We start from the raw sequence: 27,601 nt of genomic DNA, 5'->3' as shown, positions 1-27,601 counted from the left end.
TAGATGGAGTCAAAAAGAAACTCACAAAAGATGCATTAGTCATAAAACTGAAGTGATTTTCATGTCATGCATAGCTTTATTTATTCCATTGTTAGCATTATTATGTAGCTTAGCTGTGATATATAGCATTTAACATATCAAAGTGGTGTACATACAAAGATATTGTTATGATATGAGATACTAGTAAACTAATGTTGCTGCATTGATCAAATCATCAATAAAGTCAGCTTGGCATAGTTGGCTGGTTAGGTTTCCGTTAGTCTGAACTCAAGACTCTAATAGAGTCTGAACTCAAGACTCATAGGGTCTGAACTAAAGACTATAATAGAAGCTGAACTTAAGACTCTATTATTAATAGAGTCTGAACTCGATACTCTAATAGAGTCAGGCTTTAATATCATCATGGCAATGTGTTCGAGATTAACGGTATGCCGATATCCCGGAGATACCAGATTTTAATTTTGGATATCAGACTTCAAGAATCCAGTATCCTGCCAGGATACCATATAAGGTTGTGTTTTTTAATCCTGAGTGTTTATTTTTTGTTTAAACAATGGAGCAATAGCGGCATAGCAAAAGACTGCAAACCGCTAAGCCGCTGTTGTTTTTGTTGGGATGTTTCCTTCCAGTCTAAGTTTTTCTTAATTAGGCCTAGTAATTTCAAAGACGATAAAAACACTGAAGAGGCCATTATAAAATGTTTTCAACCAATACAGCCTTTAGTTTTATTTATTAAAATTAAAATTGACTTGCTTGCTGTATTTGAATGTCAGGTAACCATATCTAAAAGTGGGATACTAAATTCTCAGGTTGAATACCAGATTTTGAAATGTTAGTATCCAGCTGGGATACTGCCCCCAATTTTTTAATCTCGAACACTGTGATGTCATTTGAGATTGACTAGATTCTAAAAGTGTTATAAGCACGGGCCAAGTTTTCAGTTTAACTTGATTTTAATGTTTATATCCAATTATCATTAATATTATCGTGAGCATACTCTTCAGCTATCTGGATTGTTTGTGTCCTAGATGGAGATTAATGGTTAGTGAAAACAATTGGTATAGTGGTCATACACCTCCTAGTTAAACTCTTAAAACATATTCTGGGTGGAAGCCAATACAGGGAAGCAAGCCACATGCCTACCAGGATCAAGTCAAATCACATAACTTATCATAACCTAGTTATTTATTTCCCAGCCAATTGTTTTCTAAATTGTACACAAAAATAGTTGGGTTGTTTTGTGAGGTTTTGTTATTTCCAAAACACTTTTACATTTCTTCTTACATAAAACCAAACTGAAATTATTTAGTCAAAAAAACTGACTTTCAGAAACCCAACCATGAGTTGTTGGTTGATTTTATTGTTGAGTCATGTACTGTACATATTTCCTCAAAAATTACAAGTTCTGTGTTGTGTATGTATGATGGATTGATATGTAGAGTGTACTGTATAAATTCTACATGTCTATGATATATTGTTGTGTAGAGTGTATTGTATAAATTCTTGTATAATGTCTTGCCTTGATAAAGGTATTACTTTTCTGAAAGCTGGGTTGGCGATGGCATCAATTTTTGTGTTTATTAACATAATGTTTTTGTGTTCAGTTCAACTATTAGGCCTAGACCAATGAAACGTGAGTTATAGTTGCACCTGTGTATGTTCATCTCACTGCTTGTCAACAAATTCTTAATGCAGTAAATTTTTATTTTTAGTTTAGCTTAATGTAAATTTTTAATGTTTACATGTAGCTCCATTTTCAAAAATTGTAAATTTGAAATCACTGAAATTTGGCTTATGGTTCCATCTATGAACATATCAATGCATGTTTCAAACATTTATAATTTATAAAATTTTAATTCAGTAAAAGAAATATATACTAGGTTATTGTTGTTTTTTAACAACTATATTAATCAGGAAATTTATATAAATTTTTTGTTTATTTTTTGTTTATTTTTTTTAATTAACTTTATATTTGAACATTGTGATGATCATCTATGGATGGAGCTATGAACAACACTGAATCAGTTCATCATTTCACCAAATTATTATTTATACTTAGCCAAAATTTTTAGAAATGTGACTTTGATGAGATATTCATAATATAGCTTGCTTTTTTAAGTTTGGAATATTTTAGTGTTTACTTCTTGCTTCTTTGGTTTTTTACATTTTTCCACGATTCATCTGTTAGACATGATTTACTGTGCCGTGTGTGTACCTGATTGATGTCCAGATTGGAGAGTGGTCGCCGTCCGTGCTTTTTGTGTCTAATGTTAAATGTTAAATGAATGTGATAGGATAGCACATGTTTATTTGTTTATACAGTGAAAACTCTCAAAAGCTCTGTAAACCGGAATTCCTGGAAACACAAACGTTTTTTCATGGTCTTTTTTTAAAAATCAGTGCATACATTTGTAGCTTAATCTCTCTAACCCAGATACCTCTTAACAAGGGACATTTTACTTGGTCCCATCAGTGTCTGGTTTAAAGGAGTTTCACTATATCTAGTTCCGTGCTTATATCACATTAACGTTCAAGCACTTCCATGTACATCAGCTATCTGGACTGCCCTGTGAAAGACTGGGCTAGTGGTTATAAGTGGGAAAGAAGTCGGTTTATAGAGGCCTTATAGAAAAAAAGAAAGAAATGTTTTATTTAATAACACTCAGCACATTTTATTTACGGTTATATGGCGTCAGACAAATGGTTAAGGACCACACAGATATTGTGAGAGGAAACCCGCTGTCGCCACTTCATGAGCTACTCCTATCGATTAGCAGCAAGGGTTCTTTTATATGCACCATCCCACAGACAGGGTAGTACATACCATGGTATTTGTTATACGAGTAGTGGTGCACTGGTTGGAACAAGAAATAGCCCAATGGGCCCACCGACGGGGATCAATCCCAGACCGACAGCGCATCGAGCGAGCGTTTTACCACTGGACTACGTTCCGCTCCTACAGGCCTTATAGAGTGTTCGACGAATGTTTGAGAACGTCACTAGCCCTTACAGAGGCTGTGAGTAGTGCCCTATGTATTACAGTAATTAGCCCTTACAGAGGCTGTGGGTAGTGCCCTATGTATTACAGTAATTAGCCCTTACAGAGGCTGTGAGTAGTGCCCTATGTATTACAGTAATTAGCCCTTACAGAGGCTGTGGGTAGTGCCCTATGTATTACAGTAATTAGCCCTTACAGAGGCTGTGGGTAGTGCCCTATGTATTACAGTAATTAGCCCTTACAGAGGCTGTGGCTAGTGCCCTATGTATTACAGTAATTAGCCCTTACAGAGGCTGTGAGTAGTGCCCTATGTATTACAGTAATTAGCCCTTACAGAGGCTGTGAGTAGTGCCCTATGTATTACAGTAATTAGCCCTTACAGAGGCTGTGTGGGTAGTGCCCTATGTATTACAGTAATTAGCCCTTACAGAGGCTGTGGGTAGTGCCCTATGTATTACAGTAATTAGCCCTTACAGAGGCTGTGAGTAGTGCCCTATGTATTACAGTAATTAGCCCTTACAGAGGCTGTGGGTAGTGCCCTATGTATTACAGTAATTAGCCCTTACAGAGGCTGTGAGTAGTGCCCTATGTATTACAGTAATTAGCCCTTACAGAGGCTGTGGGTAGTGCCCTATGTATTACAGTAATTAGCCCTTACAGAGGCTGTGGGTAGTGCCCTATGTATTACAGTAATTAGCCCTTACAGAGGCTGTGGCTAGTGCCCTATGTATTACAGTAATTAGCCCTTACAGAGGCTGTGGGTAGTGCCCTATGTATTACAGTAATTAGCCCTTACAGAGGATGTGGCTAGTGCCCTATGTATTACAGTAATTCGCTTGATGATTTTTACTAGCGCTTACAGAAGCTGTGGCTAGTGCCCTATGCTCGGTTGATGATTTTTCGTGAGTCTATCACCGTTGTGAGGTATAGATTAGGCAATTCCAACCCAAGGGACAAAATGTTTTTTTTATGAGGGCTGAGGTTTACCATGCCCTTACAAAAACATTTTCTCCCAAGGGTTGGAATTGCCTTATCTATACCTCACAACGGTGATTGATTCTTTTTCTTGCTCATTTAATTACAGTAACAAAACATTAATTTTGTAAGCTACGTACGGTTTGTTTATTGTAGAATGATTCGTAAACATTTCACCTACAAACAGTAAAACTCATTTAATCATACGCTGAAAAATATAGTCCAAATTATGCAACTTATACATGAAAATGCAACAACTTAACAATAAATATAAAGTTGAAAATATTAATTTGTTTAAATATTTTTTAAACAATGATACAACGTGAAATGGCAAACAGAATTTTGAAAACCATAAGTTTTGATGTCAATCGTCATAAAACATGAGTTATGACATCACGCGCATGTAGAAATCGGTTAGCCCTAGGGTCAGACAGATTTTTCTAGCACCGTGCAAAAGCTGGATAATCCTGTCCAGTGGGCAAGAAAAATGTATCCTTTTTTTTTCTTTCTGGTTTTTTTTCAAATGGACCTTGATAACGGTAGACTCTGGTAACTCTGTTAGTAGCAAAACTATCTTCTTTTCTGTCTTCTTTTTTTCCTGCAAAATGGACCTAATTAATATAGATATGGTGTCGGGTTTTTTTTTCTTTTGTTCTGTTCTGTTTTGTTTTCTTCACTTCTCTTAATACCTCAGATATGGGTCTTTTGGACATGGACATGTGTAACAGAATGAATGACGGCAGCATGTTGGTTTAACCCTTTTAATCCTGTAACTCTAGTGGTCGAAGGGTTAACATTTTAGATCAATGTGACAGTGATGAACACTCTACAGCCATTGATTGCATCTGCTAAATAAGTAATGTGCTGGGTTGTTGCTGAACGAATAGTCCTTTCTTCTCCAACTGTCTCTAACCTATTGGTTGCTTACTACGTGTGTTCGTATTTCAAGCCCTGCACTGCACATAATTGTTTTAAAACATTTCTCATTTCATAAATTTCAATGTCTCATTTATTTTTACACAAATATATTTTGGGATTATTAAAAAAAAAAAGAAGTTTAAAATGTATTGTTAAAGTTGCTTACAAGGTACTTGCTATAAACATTTATACAACCATTTATTATATTTGATAGTAAAGCATATCTATATATATATATTATATTTGTGATACAAAACTACATTTGCTCAGTTGTACATAAACTTATGTAGATTTGAGAGGCTTTATATAGTTTGTTAGCGGTCTAGATATTATTAATAGTACTTTATACAACTGTTACAAGATATTGTATGCATTCCATTGTTAAAGATGTGGCACTTAAAGGAATAAACATTCCAGGGTTCTGATCTGGCTGGTAAAATATAGTTTTGTTTATCATTTATTACTAATTGGACTGTTTTTCTCCCATACCAGCCAATGTCCATAGACATTGTGGGTCATCATATATGCTGTCCTGGCCAGTGGTGTAGCTAGGGTATGGCACGTGCCCTGGGCACCATTTGAATGGGGGCTCCACTGAGCAGTTTCTGTATTATGGTAAAATTATTTAAAAGATGGGTGTCAGATGTTTGGACAGGGGCACGATTTGAGTGCTTGCCATAGGCGCTATTTTCAGAAGATATGCCACTGCTGTGGGATAGGCGCTATTTTCAGAAGATATGCCACTGCTGTGGGATAGGCGCTATTTTCAGAAGATATGCCACTGCTGTGGGATAGGCGCTATTTTCAGAAGATATGCCACTGCTGTGGGATATGCATATGAGAGATAAGAGGTTGGACATAGACCAGTGGTAAAGCCCTCTCTTGATATACAGTCGGTCTAGGATTGATACCCGTCGGTGGGCTATTACTTGTTCCAGCCAGTGCACCATTTTTGGTATATCAAAGGCCATGGTTTGTGCTGTCCTGTCTGAGAAAGTGCATATAAAAGATCCCTTGCTACATCAAAGGCTATCTGTGGGAAAATTCATATAAAAGATCCCTTGCTACATCAAAGGATATTGGGGAAAATGCATATAAAAGATCCCTTGCTACAATCGCTACATCAAAGGTTATCTGGGGGGAAATGCATATAAAAGATCCCTTGCTACATCAAAGGCCATCTGTGGGAAAGTGCATATAAAAGATCCCTTGCTACAACCGCTACATCAAAGGCTATCTTTGGAAAATGCTTATAAAATATCCCTTGCTACATCAAAGACTATCTGTGGGAAAGTGCATATAAAAGATCCCTTGCTACAACTGCTACATCAAAGGCTATCTGTGGAAAATGCTTATAAAATATCCCTTGCTACATCAAAGACTATCTGTGGGAAAGTGCATATAAAAGATCCCTTGCTACAACTGCTACATCAAAGGCTATCTGTGGGAAAGTGCATATAAACGATCCCTTGCTACATCAAAGACTATCTGTGAGAAAGTGCTTATAAAAGATCCCTTGCTACAACCGCTACATCAAAGGCTATCTGTGGGAAAGTGCATATAAACGATCCCTTGCTACAACCGCTACATCAAAGGCTATCTGTGAGAAAGTGCTTATAAAAGATCCCTTGCTACAACCGCTACATCAAAGGCTATCTGTGGGAAAGTGCATATAAACGATCCCTTGCTACAACCGCTACATCAAAGGCTATCTGTGGGAAAGTGCATATAAACGATCCCTTGCTACAACCACTACATCAAAGGCTATCTGTGAGAAAGTGCTTATAAAAGATCCCTTGCTACATCAAAGGCTATCTGGGGGGAAATGCATATAAAAGATCCCTTGCTACAACCGCTACATCAAAGGCTATCTGTGAGAAAATGCTTATAAAAGATCCCTTGCTACAACCGCTACATCAAAGGCTATCTGTGAGAAAGTGCTTATAAAAGATCCCTTGCTACAACCGCTACATCAAAGGCTATCTGTGGGAAAGTGCATATAAACGATCCCTTGCTACAACCGCTACATCAAAGGCTATCTGTGGGAAAGTGCATATAAACGATCCCTTGCTACAACCACTACATCAAAGGCTATCTGTGAGAAAGTGCTTATAAAAGATCCCTTGCTACAACTGCTACATCAAAGGCTATCTTTGGAAAATGCTTATAAAAGATCCCTTGCTACATCAAAGACTATCTGTGGGAAAGTGCATATAAAAGATCCCTTGCTACAACCGCTATATCAAAGGCTATCTGTGGGAAAGTGCATATAAACGATCCCTTGCTACAACCACTACATCAGACTATCTGTGGGAAAGTGCATATAAACGATCCCTTGCTACAACCACTACATCAAAGGCTATCTGTGAGAAAGTGCTTATAAAAGATCCCTTGCTACAACCGCTACATCAAAGGCTATCTGTGGGAAAGTGCATATAAACGATCCCTTGCTACAACCGCTACATCAAAGGCTATCTGTGGGAAAGTGCATATAAACGATCCCTTGCTACAACCACTACATCAAAGGCTATCTGTGAGAAAGTGCATATAAAAGATCCCTTGCTACAACTGCTACATCAAAGGCTATCTTTGGAAAATGCTTATAAAAGATCCCTTGCTACATCAAAGGCTATCTGTGGGAAAGTGCATATAAAAGATCCCTTGCTACAACCGCTATATCAAAGGCTATCTGTGGGAAAGTGCATATAAACGATCCCTTGCTACAACCACTACATCAGACTATCTGTGGGAAAGTGCATATAAACGATCCCTTGCTACAACCACTACATCAGACTATCTGTGGGAAAGTGCATATAAACGATCCCTTGCTACAACCACTACATCAGACTATCTGTGGGAAAGTGCATATAAACGATCCCTTGCTACAACCACTACATCAGACTATCTGTGGGAAAGTGCATATAAACGATCCCTTGCTACAACCACTACATCAGACTATCTGTGAGAAAGTGCTTATAAAAGATCCCTTGCTACATCAAAGGCTATCTGGGGGGAAATCATATAAAAGATCCCTTGCTACATCAAAGGATATTGGGGAAAATGCATATAAAAGATCCCTTGCTACAATCGCTACATCAAAGGTTATCTGGGGGGAAATGCATATAAAAGATCCCTTGCTACATCAAAGGCTATCTCTGGGAAAGTGCATATAAAAGATCCCTTGCTACAACTGCTACATCAAAGGCTATCTTTGGAAAATGCTTATAAAAGATCCCTTGCTACATCAAAGACTATCTGTGGGAAAGTGCATATAAAAGATCCCTTGCTACAACCGCTACATCAAAGGCTATCTGTGAGAAAATGCTTATAAAAGATCCCTTGCTACATCAGACTATCTGTGGGAAAGTGCATATAAAAGATCTTTTGCTAGGCTGTAGTAGAAGTAGCCATTGTGATGGCCGATTTCCCCTTTTTCTACGAACCAAGTGTTTTATAACCATGTGTTAAGACACTAGTCGTAGTTTAAATTGTGCTGAGGTGTCCAAGGCAGGAAAATGACATTTACAAAATCAGTGACTTTCTACAACTGTACAAACCATGTTGGTTTGTTGCTCTGTGGTTTTCACTGGCAAAACTTAGTTTTCCTTTTTCCAGCTTCATTTGAAGATCGACCCAATTGAATTGCAGTCGATCTAGAGGCCATTTCTTGGTCCACCCAGTGCTCCACAACTGGTATAACATAGGCCATGGTATCTACCATCAGTCTGTGGGCTGGTGGATGTAAAAGAAGGAAATGGTTTATTTAATGACGCATTTAACACATTTTATTTACGGTTATATGGGGTCGGATATATGGTTAAGGACCACACAGATATTGAGGGAGGAAACCTGTTGTCGCTACTTCATGGGCTACTCTTTTCAATTAGCAGCAAGGGATCTTTTATATGCACCATCCCACAGACATGACAGCATATACCATGGCCTTTCATATACCAGTCGTGGTGCACTGGTTGAAATGAGAAATAGCCCAATGGGCCCACCGACAGGGATCGATCTTGCACCAACCGTGCATCTAGTGAGCGCTTCACTACTGGGCTATGTCCAGCCCACATCACCGAAATGATGTCATTTAATGTGAAACTGGTGGTTTATAAAAAATCTGTACAACACACCCAAATGTTCACCAGGTGTAATAAAATGGCTCCACAGAGGCATTTCAATCCCAAGAAACACCACAGGCGAGAACTCTACTACTGAGCTATAGTTCCTGTTTTGGGATATCAGGGCTGTACCCTGATCAAAATCCAGGGGGGTGGGGCACTACTTTTTAAATGAAACATACAAATTAAACCCCGAGATGTGTATGCTATTTTCTGGAGCAAAAAAAAAAAGTGAGATTCTCAGGGGGACAAGTGCCTCCCCTGCCTAACAATCAGTGCACTGGCTATAATGAGAAATAGCCCAATGGGCCCATCGACGGGGATCGATCCTGAACCAACTGCACATCAGGTGAGCACTCTATAACTGGACTATGTCCTGCTCACACTTAAACCAGTACTTGGCAAGAAAATATTATATATGCATAACAACTCAATAAGGCAAATGAAGTTAACACATTTTATTAAAATACAGTTATATTAACAATTTTCTTATTCACAATTAAGAATTAAAAATTACCTTAAAACAAAGCACTAAAACTAGAGACAACCATAAAATTATATTGATGTAGTTGAAACAATCCAAATATTGTCATGGTAAGAGACATGATACACAATTCAATAAATTTAAAAGTAAATTTAGACGACAAAGACACTGGTCAGTCTACCTTTTTTTTTTCTTTTTTTTTTAATTAAAAATTAAGGTACAAATGAGCTGATAAAAATGGCAGAAAATACAAAACGGAATCACTTCAGCATTAAGAGCATTAATTTCCAAGTTCATTCACCAATCAAAATGCTTTATCAGTCAATTTAACTCCATGTAAGATTGTGTGTCAAATACTTTAAAATAACACTAAATCAACATGCACAAACTAAGTTACAACCATACACAATTAATTACCAACATTTCTCTGAATGTTATTACTTTTTTAAAAATTAACGAGCATCAGCATAATTATGAACTAGTTATATAAAAATTGGCCTTTAAATATTTACGTTTAAAAGTGCATCAGTGTAATTATGAACAAGTTATATAAAAATTGGCCTTCAGATATTGACGTTTATAAAAGTAAAAACACAGAGAGCACTAAAAGTACACGTAGTGACTGTACTCGTGCTGGGTATGATTTTTTTCCTAACCTAACCTTACAATAGGCAGTCCTTACAATTCAGAAAATTGCATCAGCAAAATCAAATGCCGAGACAAAATTAGTTTGCTTCAGCTAAAATGTATTCTGCCTTGGCACTTGTATTTTAACTATGTATGTTAGTATACAGAACAATAGAAACAAATATAGAGGATAATAAACTCGGTACCAGTTATTATCAAATTTATGTTCAAGTAAAAATTATTTCACGAGGGACAAATCTGATAACTGGTATCGAGTTTGTTATCCTATTTATTACCCCAGTTATTTGGGGGGTTTTAAAGCCTTTATTTTCGATATTGCCTACATCAGCTACATGTCCATGTATATAGAAACAACGTAAACTACTTTACTGTTCTGGGTATTGCTTTAACTTTGTATTTTATTTCTGTAAAAAAACACCAAAATATTGCATTAAGCTACCATTTTGTCACAAGTTTTACACTGAAACCAGAAAGACGTGAATACAAACGTTTTAAACTACCTGATGTCATTGTGTGTGCTTTGCCAAACTGTGATGACATCATATTTAGTACCGACAAAGGTGATTGGTTTGTTGGCATCAAATCATCCAACCGTAGTGTACGTTAAACCAATGCATGATGATTTCTAAGTGAGAAATTATTATTTTTATTTTCCCCGTTATGAGTGCCTGCTGGCGTAATAAATTTTTATAACTTTTTCATGATATAACAAAATGGGCCTAAATGTTTACTAAACATTTGGTGGTTTCCCAAACCGGGAATTATTTTTTGGTCTCATCAAATGTTACAAAATACTCCCTACCTTTCGGTGGCTCCCCGCTGGCTTCCTCAGGGATTTCAATTCTCAGTAACTTCCTAATGTCCATTCTCGTATACTTAGAAACGTTTACATGACGTCATGAAGTTCTTTGAAGAGTGATGTCAGTATATACTATATTATATATATTTGACGTCATTGTTTATATTCGTACGGAAATTAAACACTTTGTCGTTACGTTTTGAAGGAAGCTGGACTATTTATTAAATAATAAATAGTCCAGCTTCCTTCAAAACGTAACGACAAAGTGTTTAATAAATAGTCCAGCTTCCTTCAAAACGTAACGACAAAGTGTTTAATTTCTGTACGAATATAAACAATGACGTCATTGAATATAAATATCAACACAGCCAAGTGGTCTCCCTTGTCCTATGTGCTATACAAATAACCTACATAGTAAACCGTACTTACATTAAAAACAGTTATTTTGCAATGGCTGCAGTAACTGCCATTATATATATATATATTGCTGTGTCAGTATATTGTTGGATGTTTGTTATATATCAACGTAGCAATATAGATAATATAAATACATACCGACGTCACTCTTCAAAGAACTTCATGACGTCATGTAAACCTTATATTCATCGTATCAAACGGTCATTTCTAAGTATACCAGAATGGACCGTACGAAGTTACTGAGAATTGCAATCCCCTGAGGAAGGCAGCAGGAAGCTATCGGAACATTGCAAGTATTTTGTAACATGTTTGACGAGATGAATAATTTTAAACAAATTAAAGAAAACTAAATATCTGCATTTCTTTTGTTGCTCAGTATACCTCCTCACTGAAGTTACATTGCCAAAACCGGCCTCGGTTGTGTCGTGGTAATTCATCAAACACAAGCCTGGTAGGTACTGGGTTCGCATCCCAGTACCAGCTCCCACCCCGAGTGAGTTTTAACGACTCTATGGGAAGGTGTAAGACCATTACAACTTCTTCTCTCGCATTAACCACTAACAACTAACCCACTGTCCTGGACAGACAGCTCAGAGAGCGTGCTTGAACCTTGATTGGACATAAGCACAAAAATAAGTTGAAATGAAATGAAATGCCAAAAAAATGCAGACATTTTCGACTTCAACTGTTTCCTCAGCATTGCTCAGCAAAATGAAAAAAATCACAATAAGTTGAGAACAGTGTTCAGATTACGAAGGGATTACCACATGGAGTTGAGAATTGTACTTTGTTCTGCATACAATCTTATTAAACAAAAACTACACCGTCCAAATGTTGAAAAGATTGTGTGTTATTTAAATATAAGATTCACATGTACAAATATTAGTACAAGAATAACTTTATGAATAAATAACCTTTTCAGTGCGACTAATTATACTGGCCATTTTATACTGGAAATATTAATGTACCGCAACCTATAGGTTACCAGGTCCATATTTTGTAGCAACCAGTTCATAGGTTACCAGACGCTGATTATTTCGATGCCGGTTTTGCTTAACACCACTGATCTATTAACCATCTACTGGATATCAAACAGTTGGTAATTTCGACATACAGTCTTAGAGAAGAAACTCGCTACATTTTTCTCTTAGTAGCAAGACATCTTTTATCTGCACCATCCCACAGACAGGACAGCACAAACCATGGCTTTTGATATACCAGTCTTGGTGTACTGGCTGGAGTGAGAAATAGCCCAATTGGTCTACGTCCCGCCTTGACAGTTCTGAAACTAATGAAAAAGCACAGGTATTTGGTCACACAATTTTCCCAGTCTTCTTTCCCAGTGCACATCACTTTGGCAGCCCATCGTACAGCATGGACGACATGAGAACTCGGTCCTGTAGAGTGTGTTCCAGTTCTTTCTCGTCCAACTTGAGAATAATCTGTAAAATCAACACATTCAACATGTACATATAATAATGGAGATCTGGAATAATTTTGACATTGATTTATTAATTATAGACTATTGCATGTCAAACATTTGGTAATTGAGATCTGGAATAAACTTTCAAACTAAAATACTTGATTCTGTTCAGTAAGGGTGTCACAGCTGTCACCATTTTCACATCCTATTTTTGTTTTGTACCCGCTCCCCACCTCCTTGTGAGTGTAAACAAGAGGCCGATTACCCTACAAAGATCCACACTTTTCCCCAGGATATTTTTAAGGTGCTTAAATTTTCATTATCAGTTTAACGCAAATCCAAATGCCAGCTTTGTTGTCTATGACAATTAGTAATCAACTGTTAAACAAAAGGGTAATGAGGGAGGGCCTTACACCTAATTAGGTATGAAGGACATGTTTACCTATTAGAAGTATGAATACCTGTATACTGTAAAGTATTAAAAGTTGTTATAACCAACAGATGATTGTCACATATAGCCAATTAAAGCGTAGAGGCTATTGATTTAAGGCCCTTACATGATAACAAAGCGCTTACTTACACACCTAAGGCGTAGTGGCCCCCTACACCATATGTCTCTGGTGAAATCCCTGGGATCAGTTATTTTGTCTTCACTTTTGTCAGTAATAGATAATTCATTAATTTGTGAAGATCACCTAATGTTAAATTTTTATATAATTTTTTTTTTTAATTTAAAATTTAAATTTTTTAAAATATCTTGATCAGTTAGTGGAGGGTGTCCCACAAGATCATTGTACCAAGTTTTCGGGATGTGAGAGGGGCTGGAACAAAAAAGCTTACATCGGCCAGGGTCCAGGGGCCACTCAAGGGCACCTGAAGAAAAATTTGTTGCAACCCTGGGACTGCCAAAAATTGCATTCAGTGCTAACAAATCTAAACTGGATATAACTTATAATATAAAGCACTCATAAGAAACTTGAAACGGTGAAAACATGCAAATGAACCTAGTGTGGTCAACAGTAGTGAAGATCATATTTTAGGGGTTTTTTTAAAGACGAAATGAAAAAGTGCATTTACGCATAGCTCTCACATCCCTGAGTTTCAGAACAATTCAATCGAAACTGTGGAAGACAACGTTGATGGACAGACCGGTGCCTAACCAATTGGTATCACAAACAGTTCTGCTGATGAATGTCATAGCGGAGCTAGTAAAAGATTTTTTACTTCTAAGGATTTTTTTCTCTTTGTATTAAAATCGTAGTTCAGTAACAGAGTGCTCGCCTGAGGAAAGAAGGAAGGAAATGTTTTAACGACACACTCAACACATTTTATTTAGTTATATGGCGTCACACATATGGTTAAGGACCACAGAGATATTGAGGGAGGGACTTCATGGGCTACTCTTTTCAATTAGTAGCAAGGAATCTTTTATATGCACCATCACACAGACAGGATAGTACCTTTGTTACACCAGTTGTGGAGCACTGGCTGGAACGAGAAATAGCCCAGTGGGGCCATCAACTGGGATTGATCCTAAACCGACAGCGCACCAAGTAAGCGCTTTAACTACTGAGCTATGTCCCGCCCTTCGCCCGAAGGAGCCATGGGTCGTGACACTGATCATCCTCGATTTCCTGTCAAATTGTGCCTCATGACTGGTACAACGCTTGTGGTATGTAAAACTATAAAAGATCACTTGCGGCTTTATCGGTAGGATTAACCTGCGTGGCAGCAGGTTTCCTCCCTCTTTCTTTTTCTCGAATAAGTATCGAAATAACCATGTCAGACTTGAATTACTGATAGTTTAAAATAAGTCGAGTCTCATTGAACAAACATTCCTTTCTTTTCCCATCTGTAAATGTCTTACCTTCGCCAGTCTCGTTTCCTTCCCTCTCCTTACTCCCATCATGCCTCGGGCTTCAAGCAAACTGCACAGACTGAAGAATTCTGATTGGTCGATCACCGCTATTTTACGTTTCCTACAGATTTTACAGTAGGTCTCATGAAACTGAAAATAAAAATTGCATACTGTAAAAATAACAGAATATTATGTTTCTTCATGGACAATTTCAATTCAAATAATTAATTTTGATGGGAAAAAAAAAATGCTATAAAGTTTTACTTAAATTATTTTTTTCTACCAACATATTGCACAATGAATTAGAAAGGATGCATCCATTTTTTTTTAAAGAAAATGTTCTCCTTTTTTTTGCAAACCATATTAAACAATTTTTCAAGCAACTTTTATCAAAATAATACTTAAAAATGCAACAAACTCAGCTTTTCTGAAATTTGGATAAAGTTGTTAGGACTGTAAAAAAAAATATGGATTTTAAAACTCCAATGTAGTAACCTGGTAATTGTATGGTTTTTTTTTTTTTGCAATCCACAAGAAATACACTGTAGCCATTTTTTGACCACTATTAATCACCCATTACTTATACATTCCACCTGTGAGTCTACTTCACAACCACTGGTTAGAAAAACAAACACAATGAGGCATAAAACAATGGCAACCCATTACTTATACATTCCACCTGTGAGTCTACTTCACAACCACTGGTTACAAAAACAAACATAATGAGGCATAAAACAATGGCAACCCATTACTTATACATTCCACCTGTGAGTCTACTTCACAACCACTGGTTAGAAAAACAAACATAATGAGGCATAAAACAATGGCAACCCATTACTTATACATTCCACCTGTCAGTCTCCTTCACAACCACTGGATACAAAAACAAACATAATGAGGCATAAAACAATGGCAACCCATTACTTATACATTCCACCTGTGAGTCTACTTCACAACCACTGGTTACAAAAACAAACATAATGAGGCATAAAACAATGGCAACCCATTACTTATACATTCCACCTGTGAGTCTACTTCACAACCACTGGTTACAAAAACAAACATAATGAGGCATAAAACAATGGCAACCCATTACTTATACATTCCACCTGTGAGTCTACTTAACAACCACTGGTTACAAAAACAAACACAATGAGGCATAAAACAATGGCAACCCATTACTTATACATTCCACCTGTCAGTCTACTTCACAACCACTGGTTACAAAAACAAACATAATGAGGCATAAAACAATGGCAACCCATTACTTATACATTCCACCTGTGAGTCTACTTCACAACCACTGGTTAGAAAAACAAACATAATGAGGCATAAAACAATGGCAACCCATTACTTATACATTCCACCTGTGAGTCTACTTAACAACCACTGGTTACAAAAACAAACATAATGAGGCATAAAACAATGGCAACCCATTACTTATACATTCCACCTGTCAGTCTCCTTCACAACCACTGGATACAAAAACAAACATAATGAGGCATAAAACAATGGCAACCCATTACTTATACATTCCACCTGTGAGTCTACTTCACAACCACTGGTTACAAAAACAAACATAATGAGGTATAAAACAATGGCAACCCATTACTTATACATTCCACCTGTGAGTCTACTTCACAACCACTGGTTACAAAAACAAACATAATGAGGCATAAAACAATGGCAACCCATTACTTATACATTCCACCTGTGAGTCTACTTAACAACCACTGGTTACAAAAACAAACATAATGAGGCATAAAACAATGGCAACCCATTACTTATACATTCCACCTGTCAGTCTACTTCACAACCACTGGTTACAAAAACAAACATAATGAGGCATAAAACAATGGCAACCCATTACTTATACATTCCACCTGTGAGTCTACTTCACAACCACTGGTTACAAAAACAAACATAATGAGGCATAAAACAATGGCAACCCATTACTTATACATTCCACCTGTGAGTACTTCACAACCACTGGTTACAAAAACAAACATAATGAGGCATAAAACAATGGCAACCCATTACTTATACATTCCACCTGTGAGTCTACTTAACAACCACTGGTTACAAAAACAAACATAATGAGGCATAAAACAATGGCAACCCATTACTTATACATTCCACCTGTCAGTCTACTTCACAACCACTGGTTACAAAAACAAACATAATGAGGCATAAAACAATGGCAACCCATTACTTATACATTCCACCTGTGAGTCTACTTCACAACCACTGGTTACAAAAACAAACATAATGAGGCATAAAACAATGGCAACCCATTACTTATACATTCCACCTGTCAGTCTCCTTCACAACCACTGGATACAAAAATAAACATAATGAGGCATAAAACAATGGCAACCCATTACTTATACATTCCACCTGTGAGTCTACTTCACAACCACTGGTTACAAAAACAAACATAATGAGGCATAAAACAATGGCAACCCATTACTTATACATTCCACCTGTGAGTCTACTTCACAACCACTGGTTACAAAAACAAACATAATGAGGCATAAAACAATGGCAACCCATTACTTATACATTCCACCTGTGAGTCTACTTAACAACCACTGGTTACAAAAACAAACATAATGAGGCATAAAACAATGGCAACCCATTACTTATACATTCCACCTGTCAGTCTACTTCACAACCACTGGTTAGAAAAACAAACATAATGAGGCATAAAACAATGGCAACAATGAGGACACTGACCTTCCCAAGACCGACTTCTTTTGTCTTGCCATTCTTGACTAGTAACAACAGACTACACAGCATGAGTTTCTGTTGGAGCGGGATTGTCTCCTGACTAGAGGAAGTCTTCACACTCGACCCATACACCTCGGACATGATGCGTGAGATGTGGTGAACCGTTATCTTCTTAGGGACAGGGGCTCTCTTTTTACTTGGACTATTGCATTCTGAAGAAAAGCAGAATTCTTATTTCATAAAAATTAAAGGTAATTATGAGTAATGTTGCATCCACCATTAACTGATCTGGTTAATAAAGAATAACCAGTATTTTGAGATAATTGCTAAAACTATACATGTCCCCTACCAGGCCCCCAAAAATGTCCTATCTCCTACATTCAAGGATCATAACTCTGTCAAAAGTGGGTAAATTGCCATGAAAGAAAGAAAGAAAGAAATGTTTTATTTAACAACGCACTCAACACATTTTATTTACGGTTATATGGCGTCAGACATATGGTTAAGGACCACACAGATTTTGAGAGGAAACCCGCTGTCACCACTACATGGGCTACTCTTCCGATTAGCAGCAAGGGATCTTTTATTTGCGCTTCCCACAGGCAGGACAGCACAAACCATGACCTTTGTTGAACCAGTTATGGATCACTGGTCGGTGCAAGTGGTTTACACCTACCCATTGAGCCTTGCGGAGTACTCACTCAGGGTTTGGAGTCGGTATCTGGATTAAAAATTCCATGCCTCGACTGGGATCCGAACCCAGTACCTACCAGCCTGTAGGCCGATGGCCTACCACGACGCCACCGAGGCCGGTTAAATTGCCATGAACGTGAAACTTGATCTGTAAATGTACATGATATGGCTATAGACAAATATCTTGATGCATTGTTAAAAATAAAAAAAAGCGACAGACAGCAGGATGAAAGCGAAATTTAAAGTTCCCCCTGGTCGGACTGTTGTTAACTAATAAATGTTATTTTTACAATCTAATTTATCCATGTTGATAACGTGATTAAATATATATATGTATATATATATGTGACAATACTGCTGTTTCAAATGAGGAACAAAGTTTGAGACAGAAATGCAATGTTTGTTATATGTTTCATAATCAAAAAATGAGAATACACGAGACTTTCAACAGAAATACAATGTTATGTTTCGTAATAAGAAGGTGAGAATACACGAGACTTTCAACACAAATACAATGTTATATGTTTCGTAATCAGAAAGTGAGAATACCTGAGACTTTCAACACCTGCTGGCTCCTGATGTAATGTATGTTTCGTTAATAAGAAGGTGAGAATACCTGAGACTTTCAACATCTGCTGGCTCTTCATGTAGTTATACGTTTCGTAATAAGAAGGTGAGAATACATGAGACTTTCAACATCTGCTGGCTCTCGGTGTAATGTTATATGTTTTGTAATAAGAAGGTGAGAATACCCGAGACTTTCAACACCTGCTGGCTCCTCATGTACTGTTCTATGTTTCATAATAAGGTGAGAATACCTGAGACTGTCAACACCTGCTGACTCCTCATGTCCTGTTCTATGTTTCGTAATAAGAAGATGAGAATACCTGAGACTTTCAACACCTGCTGGCTCCTGATATCCTGCTCCACGAGTTCCACCGATCGCCGACAAACGTCCAGAGCCTTGCGCATGTCTCCGGCCACTGCCGAAATCTTCCTCGCACAAAACTGGATGGCGCTCGGTTCAATTACAGCCAAACCATCTTCCTGCAGCTGTTTTAAAAAGAAAAAGGTTTATTTTGTTTAGCAACACCACTAGAGCACATTGATTGATTAAACGTCGGTTACTGGATGTCAAACATTTTATAATTTTTATGTAGTCTAAGAAAGAAAGCCCATAACACTCCTCCATTAGCAGCAAGGGATATTTTATACATACTATCTCAGACAGGATAGTACATACCATGGCCGATATAGCAGTCGTGAAGAACTGGCTGAAACGAGAAATAGCCCAATAGCAGCCGTGGTGAACTGGCTGAAACGAGAAATAGCCCAATAGCAGCCACGGTGAACTGGCTGAAACGAGAAATAGCCCAATAGCAGCTGTGGACAACTGGCTGAAACGAGAAATAGCCCAATGGGCCCACTGACAAGAATCGATCCCAGATAGGGTATCAGTCGAACACTTTACCACTGAGCTATGTCAACAGAGAAAGACTGCTTCTGCCATTCAGACAGGCTACCCCTGTCGATGAAGCAACAAGGAATCTTTTACACATACTTTCCCATAGACAGGACAGTATATACCACAGCCTTTGATGTATTAGCCATGGGGCATGAAAACAAGAAAATCTATTTAAAACACATTGTTACAAAGTCTGTTAATCAGAAATATAACTATGACATCAACCTCACAAGTTTCAGGCAGTTGCCAGATTCACCAGTTGCGAATTTCAACAATTGGCAAATTTGATTTTAATTTAGTGAAATAATTTCATAAAATAATTGATATTTTGTTATATAAAAATACTGGGTTTCTGCAATTTTTGAATTTAGTAGACAATTTGGCAAAACAAAATTGCTGACCCAAAGCCAACCCTGAATTTTATTAATGATAAATTCTACAAACTTAACAGCACCACACAAACAATTACATATTAATTAAAAACTCTACCAACCTGCTTGAGTCGGTTGTTTATTATGGTGACTATTTGATCCTTGCTGTAAGGGGCGTAATTCACAAGTTTTGGTCGACATTTGGGTTTAGCTTGGAGTCGAGGAAGAATTCGATCAGTGAAATCCAATGCATTGGCCACGCCTAAAAAAACATTTTAAAAATCAATAAAAGAGAATGTGATATATATGGGACATGAAATAGTCTTTAGTAACCCATGTACAGGTTACCACAAAATATAGATCTAATAACCTTTAGGCTACAACACATTTATCATGTTTACAATTCCATCTGCTGCTAATAAAGCTAGTCTGACCCACAGCACTAACTAATGACTGGCAGTAGTAGGGGAGTATAGTAGGTGGTTACAAGTGTCTCTTAACCATGTCCAAAGTAACCACTGAACACTGAAGTGGTCAGACTAAGCCCACGGGGAATGGCAGGTGTGTGGCACGGATAACCACAAGAGACAAGTACCTGTCGTGGTTGGGGAGACAAGGACTAGGATGTGGAGGTGGACAACCAAAGTTCAAAGATAAGAGTTGCCAGATCGGGAAGAATTGAGATTGAAGAGAGAAAGGAAAGGGGCCAATGGGAAAAAAATGGACATACATATATATATAAGACACTACATTACATATTATGTAATTTGCATACAGAGTATATTAGGAGTATATTAGGAATATATTAGGAATAAAAATAATGTATTATATTCTTAATATACGATACTGACGATACCGAAAAACACTTTGGGACAAAGTAAATTATGTTTACTTACCAACGAGAATAAGTTTTGATTTGGGTAGAGAAGGCCATTCAAAGATGGTGTAGAGAACTTCTTGATGCTTGCTGTCAAGTTGATCGATTTCATCCAACACAATAATTCTGAAAACAAACAAACATGTTGATAAATATATATGTACGTATTGCAATAAAGTATATATTTGTGTTAGAGCACACCAATAAATTAATAATCAGCTCCTGGATGTCAAACATTTAATTTGGTAATTCTAACACCTGGTACTTTTTTCCCCATTAGTAATAATGGATTTTGTAGATGCACTTTCTCAGACAGGACAGCACATACAACTTCCTTTGATATAAGAGCACTGGTTGGGATAAGAAAAAACTCACCCACCACAAGGACTCATTTCTATTACCCAAACATCTCCGGCAAACTTGCTACAGACTAGAATTAGATCACACCCCCACGGCTAATTTTGGGTTACAAAAATATTTTGTCAAATTATTTTTTAAACAGCAAAAAACCAGTTATTTTCCAACAAAATATCAATTGCCAAACCAAAACAAAATTAGTCAATTTTTTTTTTTTTTTTGCAACTGGCAAGCCTTGAATTAATCAACGAATTGGTCCATTCATCAAAATAACGTACAAGCTTTTTGTTGATGCGGTAACACACTTCTCCATATATTTTATAACATCCTTGTTGCTAGGCAACTTCCTTCCCGTCAGTTGCTCATGCAAGGTTTTAAACACAGCTGCAGAATCTTTCAGCATCATACAGTTGAGATAGGACATTTTACAGGAGTGGTCTCTCTGAAATAGAGAAGAAAGTACTAATTAACACCGGCCTCAGTGGTGTGGTCATTAAGCCTTAGGACATAAGACTGGTAGCTGCAGCATTTTCAGTCCCGTACCAGCTCCCACCCAGAGCGAGCTTCAACGACTCAACAGGTAGGTGTAAGACCACTACACCCTCTTCTCTCTCACTAACCATTGACAGACAGCCAAGATAACTGAGGGGTGTGCCCAGGACGGTGTGCTTGAACCGTAATTTGATATAAGCATGATTGGAGTAAAATGTGTATACAAAAAATTGCTGGCCCAGGCAAGTCCCCAATACACATGAATGTGACGTATCTTTAAGTATCATGGCTAATAGAGGCAGTGGGTACTATATGAAAGAAAAATTCCCTGATTTGATGCACCTTTAAATTACCAGTAATATAAAACAGATAATTGAACAATAAATTCCAATGATGAGCTTTACATTTGAATAATCTGAAATAGTACAGTCACAGAAATAATATTGATGACATACCTTTAAACAGGAAGGAAGGAAATGTTTTATTTAACGACACACTCAACACATTTTATTTATGGTTATATGGTGCCGGACATATGGTTAAAGACCACACAGATATTGAGAGAGGAAACCCGCTGTCGTATGTTCATGGGCTACTCTTTTTTGATTAGCAGCAAGGGATCTTTTAAATGTGCCATCCCACAGACAGGATAACACATATCACGACCCGTTGTGGTGCACTGGCTGGATACCCTTAAACAGAGGCAAGTCCCTGATAAAATATTGATGATGTACCTTTAAATGATCAGAGTGAAGCAGAGGCAAGTTAATTATGTAGTATTGAAGATATCTCTTTACATTTCAAGTAATGTGAAGGACAGCAAACTTGATAATAAAATACGGATGATGTACCTTTAAATTGTCAACCATGTGAAGTACCTTTAAATTATGTGAAGCAGAGGCAAGTTATTATACTGATGACGTACCTTTAAATTGTCAACCATGTGAAGCAGAGGCAAGTTATTATACTGATGAAGTACCTTTAAATTATGTGAAGCAGAGGCAAGTTATTACACTGATGACGTACCTTTAAAATGTCAATAATGTGAAGCAGTGATGCTGTCTTGCCCGTGCCGGGTGCCCCTGAGATGTACATACTGCCAGCAGTCTGGTTTTTTAGGTGTCCCTCCAGGAAACTCTGAATCTCCCCAACCTCCTTCTCACGACAATGGAGTTGTTCGGGTTTCGCTGTGTGAAGTACTTGTTTCGTTTCCGAATAGGCAGAACCTGAAAATATTTTTTTTATTACACTGCAGGTGACAGAAAAATTTACGTAACCTTTAGACAACTGGATACATTTTTGACAAAAACCATGTTGACTGGGTACAAGTTTATAATTTTTACTCAATTATATTCACTTAAAAGTTCATATTTGAATTGGTAAGTATTATTTTCTTGGGATTTTGTAATTTTTATGATATTTTAGATCAGTTAATGTGGATTAAAATTAGGCAAAAAATCTAAAATGTTGAGTTTACTTACAGGCATTTGTGGCCAGCTGTACAGTATTTATGTCCATTATTCCCAATAATAGTTGTTTTCTGCTCCAAATTTGTTGTTTAACAGAACTATGATTCATGTCCCAATATTTGGTGATTTTCGTGGTTGTAAAACGATCAAATTTATTATCAATTTTTTTTGTCACAATGAGCTATCGATCCCTGAAAATTATCACGACATGCCACCAAATTTCAAGGTATTTTCCATTGAAAAACAAAAATAAAAGCAGCCATTGTGTAAAGTAATGTTTACAGGAACCTGTATAATTCATTTCCGGTTAGAGTCGTGTGGAAAATGGTGGGAAATATGAATTGGGGAATGCACTGTATACAGAGTACAGTATGTTGACTGGCGTGACGTCGGGCGAGATATCTCGCCTGCAGCCATCAAGGTTAAAGACACAGGAGCAGATTTTACAGACATCACAGGGTAACAAGTATTAACATTTTATTTTGTCACATCGTGGAGAATGATTACGTCAGTTATGTCATCTTTGCTAGATATGTGCTACATCAGGTGTAAGGGGTATGATAATTAATATTATAAAAAGTTTAACCCACATAGGATAGTGGTCAAAGGAAAAACACTACGGCCTTCATGCAGACTCAATTTTCCCCGATTAGTTCAAACACTGAAACTTGTTCTGGGTAAGAGTCAGTTCCAAGGTGTGAACCCAGTACCTACCAGCTTTAAGACAGAAGGCTTAATCAGTACGCCATTAGCAGGAATGGCATTTGATGACTGGGATTCAGCTGGAATCGTAAAAATTATGTAACAATAGATATTTTGGGATTCCATCTAATAATATGGGATTCGCAGCAGCACACAATTTTGCTAAATAAAAATATTTTCAAAACTTATACATCCAGCTCAACTTACTGTTAACCCTTTGCAGCTTCAACATAGACACAGACTTCCTGTCGGTAACCACCACTTTCTTCTTTGGAGTGTTTTCCTTCTCAGAAAATAAAGAATCAGCAACCTGATTGACTATGAAAGACTTCACTGGACTTTGGCAGGGTTGAAGAGAATTTAAACTAGACTTCACTGGACTACGACATTCTTGTGGAAACTTTAAACTGGACTTCACTGGACTGTCACTGCGATGTGGAGCTATTAAACTGGACTTCACCGGACTGCGACATTGTTCTGAAGAATTTAGAACAGACTTCACTGGGCTGTGACATCGCAGAGGAGAATTCAGACTAAGTTTCTTCAATGACAGACAGGGACTTTTCACTGGAGATGTGATAAGCCGTTGAAAGCCGAGCGTACGTTTAGGAGACTTGTAAGGGGAGATCACTGTGAACTCTCTGTTTGTGGAGTTACATTTTACTGGGGTCTTCGGTGTCGGTATTGGTTTTACACCGACAACAGCTAAACCTAGAAATACAGATAAAAGATAAGTTTAAAATATTATCATAGAAGTCATTAGGAATAAAAATAATAGGTCATAATTAAAGTATGGCCAGCTATTATCATCTGCTACAGCTGTCATGCGATATAATTAGGTTGACACAGAAGGGTAAGAATGACATAATCTCATTGATTTACCGTAACCTTTACAATATTGCAGGTGAGATATCTTGTTTAATATCTCTTAAATTGACACTGTATACGGCATGAAGTGTGCACATTGACAGGTTTAAATAGACATGTTAGAGACATTTTGATTGGTGCTTCACCGATAATTACCAGGTTTTGTCGAACTATCACAGTGTATCTATCACAGTGTATCATCCGGTTTAAACCGACATGTTAGAGATGTTTTGATTGGTGCTTCACTGATAATTACCCGGTTTTGTTGAAGTATCACAGTCTATATCGTCCGGTTTAAACCGACATGCTAGAGATGTTTTGATTGGTGTTACACTGATAATTACCCGATTTTGTTGAAGTATCACAGTCTGTATCGTCCGGTTTAAACCGACATGTTAGAGATGTTTTTATTGGAGTTTCACGACTCAGTATCCGTAGTTCTTTTTGCTTCTTGTGAGGTGAACATGATAGTGGTTTTACGCTGAGAGAAATCTCCCAATCTGGAACAGAAAACAAGTTATGACAGAGTGAGTGGAAATGAACACTACATTTCATGCCTATATCAATTAAAATTTGTTTAACCCACTAAACACCATGTAAATCAAATGTCCTAAATTTAATGACAAATTAAAACTATGGAATTCTTTTGTAAACCCAGTAGTGAAGAAATGTAAACACCATACAGCATCAGCTTGTTCTGCCAGTTTCAAGATAAAACCTGTTAAATATAACAAGTATTTGGAGTACTGCTAAAACAATACACAAGAACTTCAGCTCAATATTTGGACATATTGCAAAAAAAAAAGAAAAAAAAAAAAGAGTCCCGAATACAAATGTTCTTATTTCATAAGTTCAAGGGCCATAGGATTTCAAATTTCATTGGAAACACTTTTTCAGTTCCGTGCCTTGTGATCATGGGAACACATCAGAAAGTGCATATTATTTTCGTCAAATAGTCGTACTCGATATAATATTCATGGAAAACTAAATTTTATTTCTGTGATTTTACCCAGGGCTTCTAGAAATTGGGATCAGTGATCTTACAAATTTAATAGCCACGATTAAAAATTCACTAGCTCACTTTAATACAATTTTACTGAATAATAGTAATAATGAAATATGTCACCTAAAGAGGGAAATAGAGCTTAAAAACACTAACATTGGGGGTTGTGGGTGGAGTCAGGATATTCATATTTACAAAATTGATGTAACTGCAACATTTGACCAAAACAAATTCACTAGCCGTTAGGCATGGCAATAGTAATTATTTACTAGCCCAACACTGAATATCACTAGCCATGGGAGTGGGGCTACCGTAATCTTGAAGCCCTGTTTACCGACATGGTAACTGTGAAATTATGTAAATCACTATGGAATTCATAACAGTACATGATAAAGCTACACACAAAATTGCAGCTCAGTAACTTCAGGTACAACACACAAAAAAAGGTCTGGAAAACTACATGTGGGACAGATGACAGGGACGAAACCTATAGTCCCATCCAAATGGACCAGCAGGAAGGAATGAAATGTTTTATTTAACGACACACTCAACACGTTAAGGACCACACAGATATTGAGATAGAAAACCTGCTGTCGCTACTTCATGGGCTACTCTTTTCGATTAGCAGCAAGGGATCTTTCATATGCACCATCCCACAGACAGGATAACACATACCACAGCCTTTGATAGACCAGTCGTGGTGCACTGGCTGGAGCGACAAATAGTCCAATGGGCCCAACGGGGATCAATCCCAGACCGACCGCGCATAAGCGAACGTTTTACCACTGGGCTACATCCTGCCCCATGGACCAGCAGGAGACTAATAACATTTAACAAATAAATAATGTCACTGAATGATCATTTAATTATATAATATACCATCTCCTTGTCGCTTCCTTGGAGAGATCTGTGGATGGTTTTCAGAGATGGATTCCTTTGTTTCATCACATTTCACTCGAGCCTGAATTCGAGAACTTTTTCTCACTTTAAACTCCAATTTTCTCTGCACTGCTGCCATCGTTACCTACATCAGAAAACAAATAACCATGCAGTCAAATATATCAGTGGACAATATTTCCAAATATTAGGTAACCGGAAGTCAGTTCACACAAGTTTTACTTTAGTAACAGATTGTTTGGTTACGTGAATATAGTTCTCGTAACCGATGTGTTATGCCTACCTAATCCTAAAACACTTGAACTACGGTTCTGTGCTACATTGGTGGTTCGAATGTATTTAAAAACAAACTGATTTTCACTTTCATTGCTGATATGGTAATTTTAAATTTATAATGTAATTGTTCACCACGTAACCAATTGGCGGTGCTCGTGATTTTAAAGTTGCATAACTGACACGCGAACAGAACAAAGGTTCTCGTGAAATACTGTGCCCTGTATATTGATTCAGACGTACATTAATATATATATATCTAAGTCAAAATATTTCGTAATTTTAGGTTTAAAGACGTCATCCAATCAGTATTTTTTAACATGACTATATATATCTATGACACATAGACCGCAGTGTTCAAAATAAGCATTTATCCGTTTGTCCTGACAAGTGATAATCTGCAGGGACAAGCAGTTTTTTTAGCAATCAAAATAATTTTCCTTGCTCTTGAATAAAACTTACAACTTATTTGGACAAGTAAAAACATTGATGGACAAATAGATTTGTAAATCTAGTCAAGACTGGACCGGTGCGACGATTTACCCAATACTACCCAATACTTGTCAGAGACAAATGTAAATAGGTAAAGCAATGTTTTTGGAAGGTACATCATTTTATGTATGCGCTACATTTGAATTCTGATTGGTTGATATGCATGCCACATTTTCATTTGTTAAAAGAAAGGTTTAATAACAGTTAAATAGTCTCATAATCTTGTTTCAATTATCAAAGATATTACTCTCTTGGGCTGACCACTTGCTGTT

General features: G+C 37.2%; 1 protein-coding gene across 1 annotated transcript in view; it reads right to left on the bottom strand.

The window, feature by feature from the left end:
* Positions 1 to 11,168: 11,168 nt before the first annotated feature.
* The window catches only part of LOC121387788 (cell division control protein 6 homolog), an 18,036-nt gene continuing 1,603 nt past the window's right edge, over positions 11,169 to 27,601 (bottom strand). The window contains exons 2-12 of the mRNA XM_041518995.1: positions 26,547 to 26,691; positions 25,009 to 25,164; positions 24,005 to 24,508; positions 22,653 to 22,852; positions 21,413 to 21,576; positions 20,797 to 20,903; positions 20,023 to 20,162; positions 18,952 to 19,117; positions 17,378 to 17,583; positions 14,651 to 14,791; positions 11,169 to 12,802 (exon numbers count right to left, since the gene is read on the bottom strand). Coding sequence (XP_041374929.1) covers positions 12,710 to 12,802; positions 14,651 to 14,791; positions 17,378 to 17,583; positions 18,952 to 19,117; positions 20,023 to 20,162; positions 20,797 to 20,903; positions 21,413 to 21,576; positions 22,653 to 22,852; positions 24,005 to 24,508; positions 25,009 to 25,164; positions 26,547 to 26,685 — 2,016 coding nt within the window. The 5' untranslated portion in view covers positions 26,686 to 26,691 and the 3' untranslated portion in view covers positions 11,169 to 12,709. The remainder of the gene's footprint in view (positions 12,803 to 14,650; positions 14,792 to 17,377; positions 17,584 to 18,951; positions 19,118 to 20,022; positions 20,163 to 20,796; positions 20,904 to 21,412; positions 21,577 to 22,652; positions 22,853 to 24,004; positions 24,509 to 25,008; positions 25,165 to 26,546; positions 26,692 to 27,601) is intronic.

Source organism: Gigantopelta aegis, chromosome 13 (genome assembly GCF_016097555.1).
Source record: "Gigantopelta aegis isolate Gae_Host chromosome 13, Gae_host_genome, whole genome shotgun sequence".
Lineage (NCBI taxonomy): Eukaryota > Metazoa > Mollusca > Gastropoda > Neomphalida > Peltospiridae > Gigantopelta > Gigantopelta aegis.
Note: the sequence above shows the minus strand (reverse complement) of the source record. Positions and strands in the feature narration are given on the sequence as shown.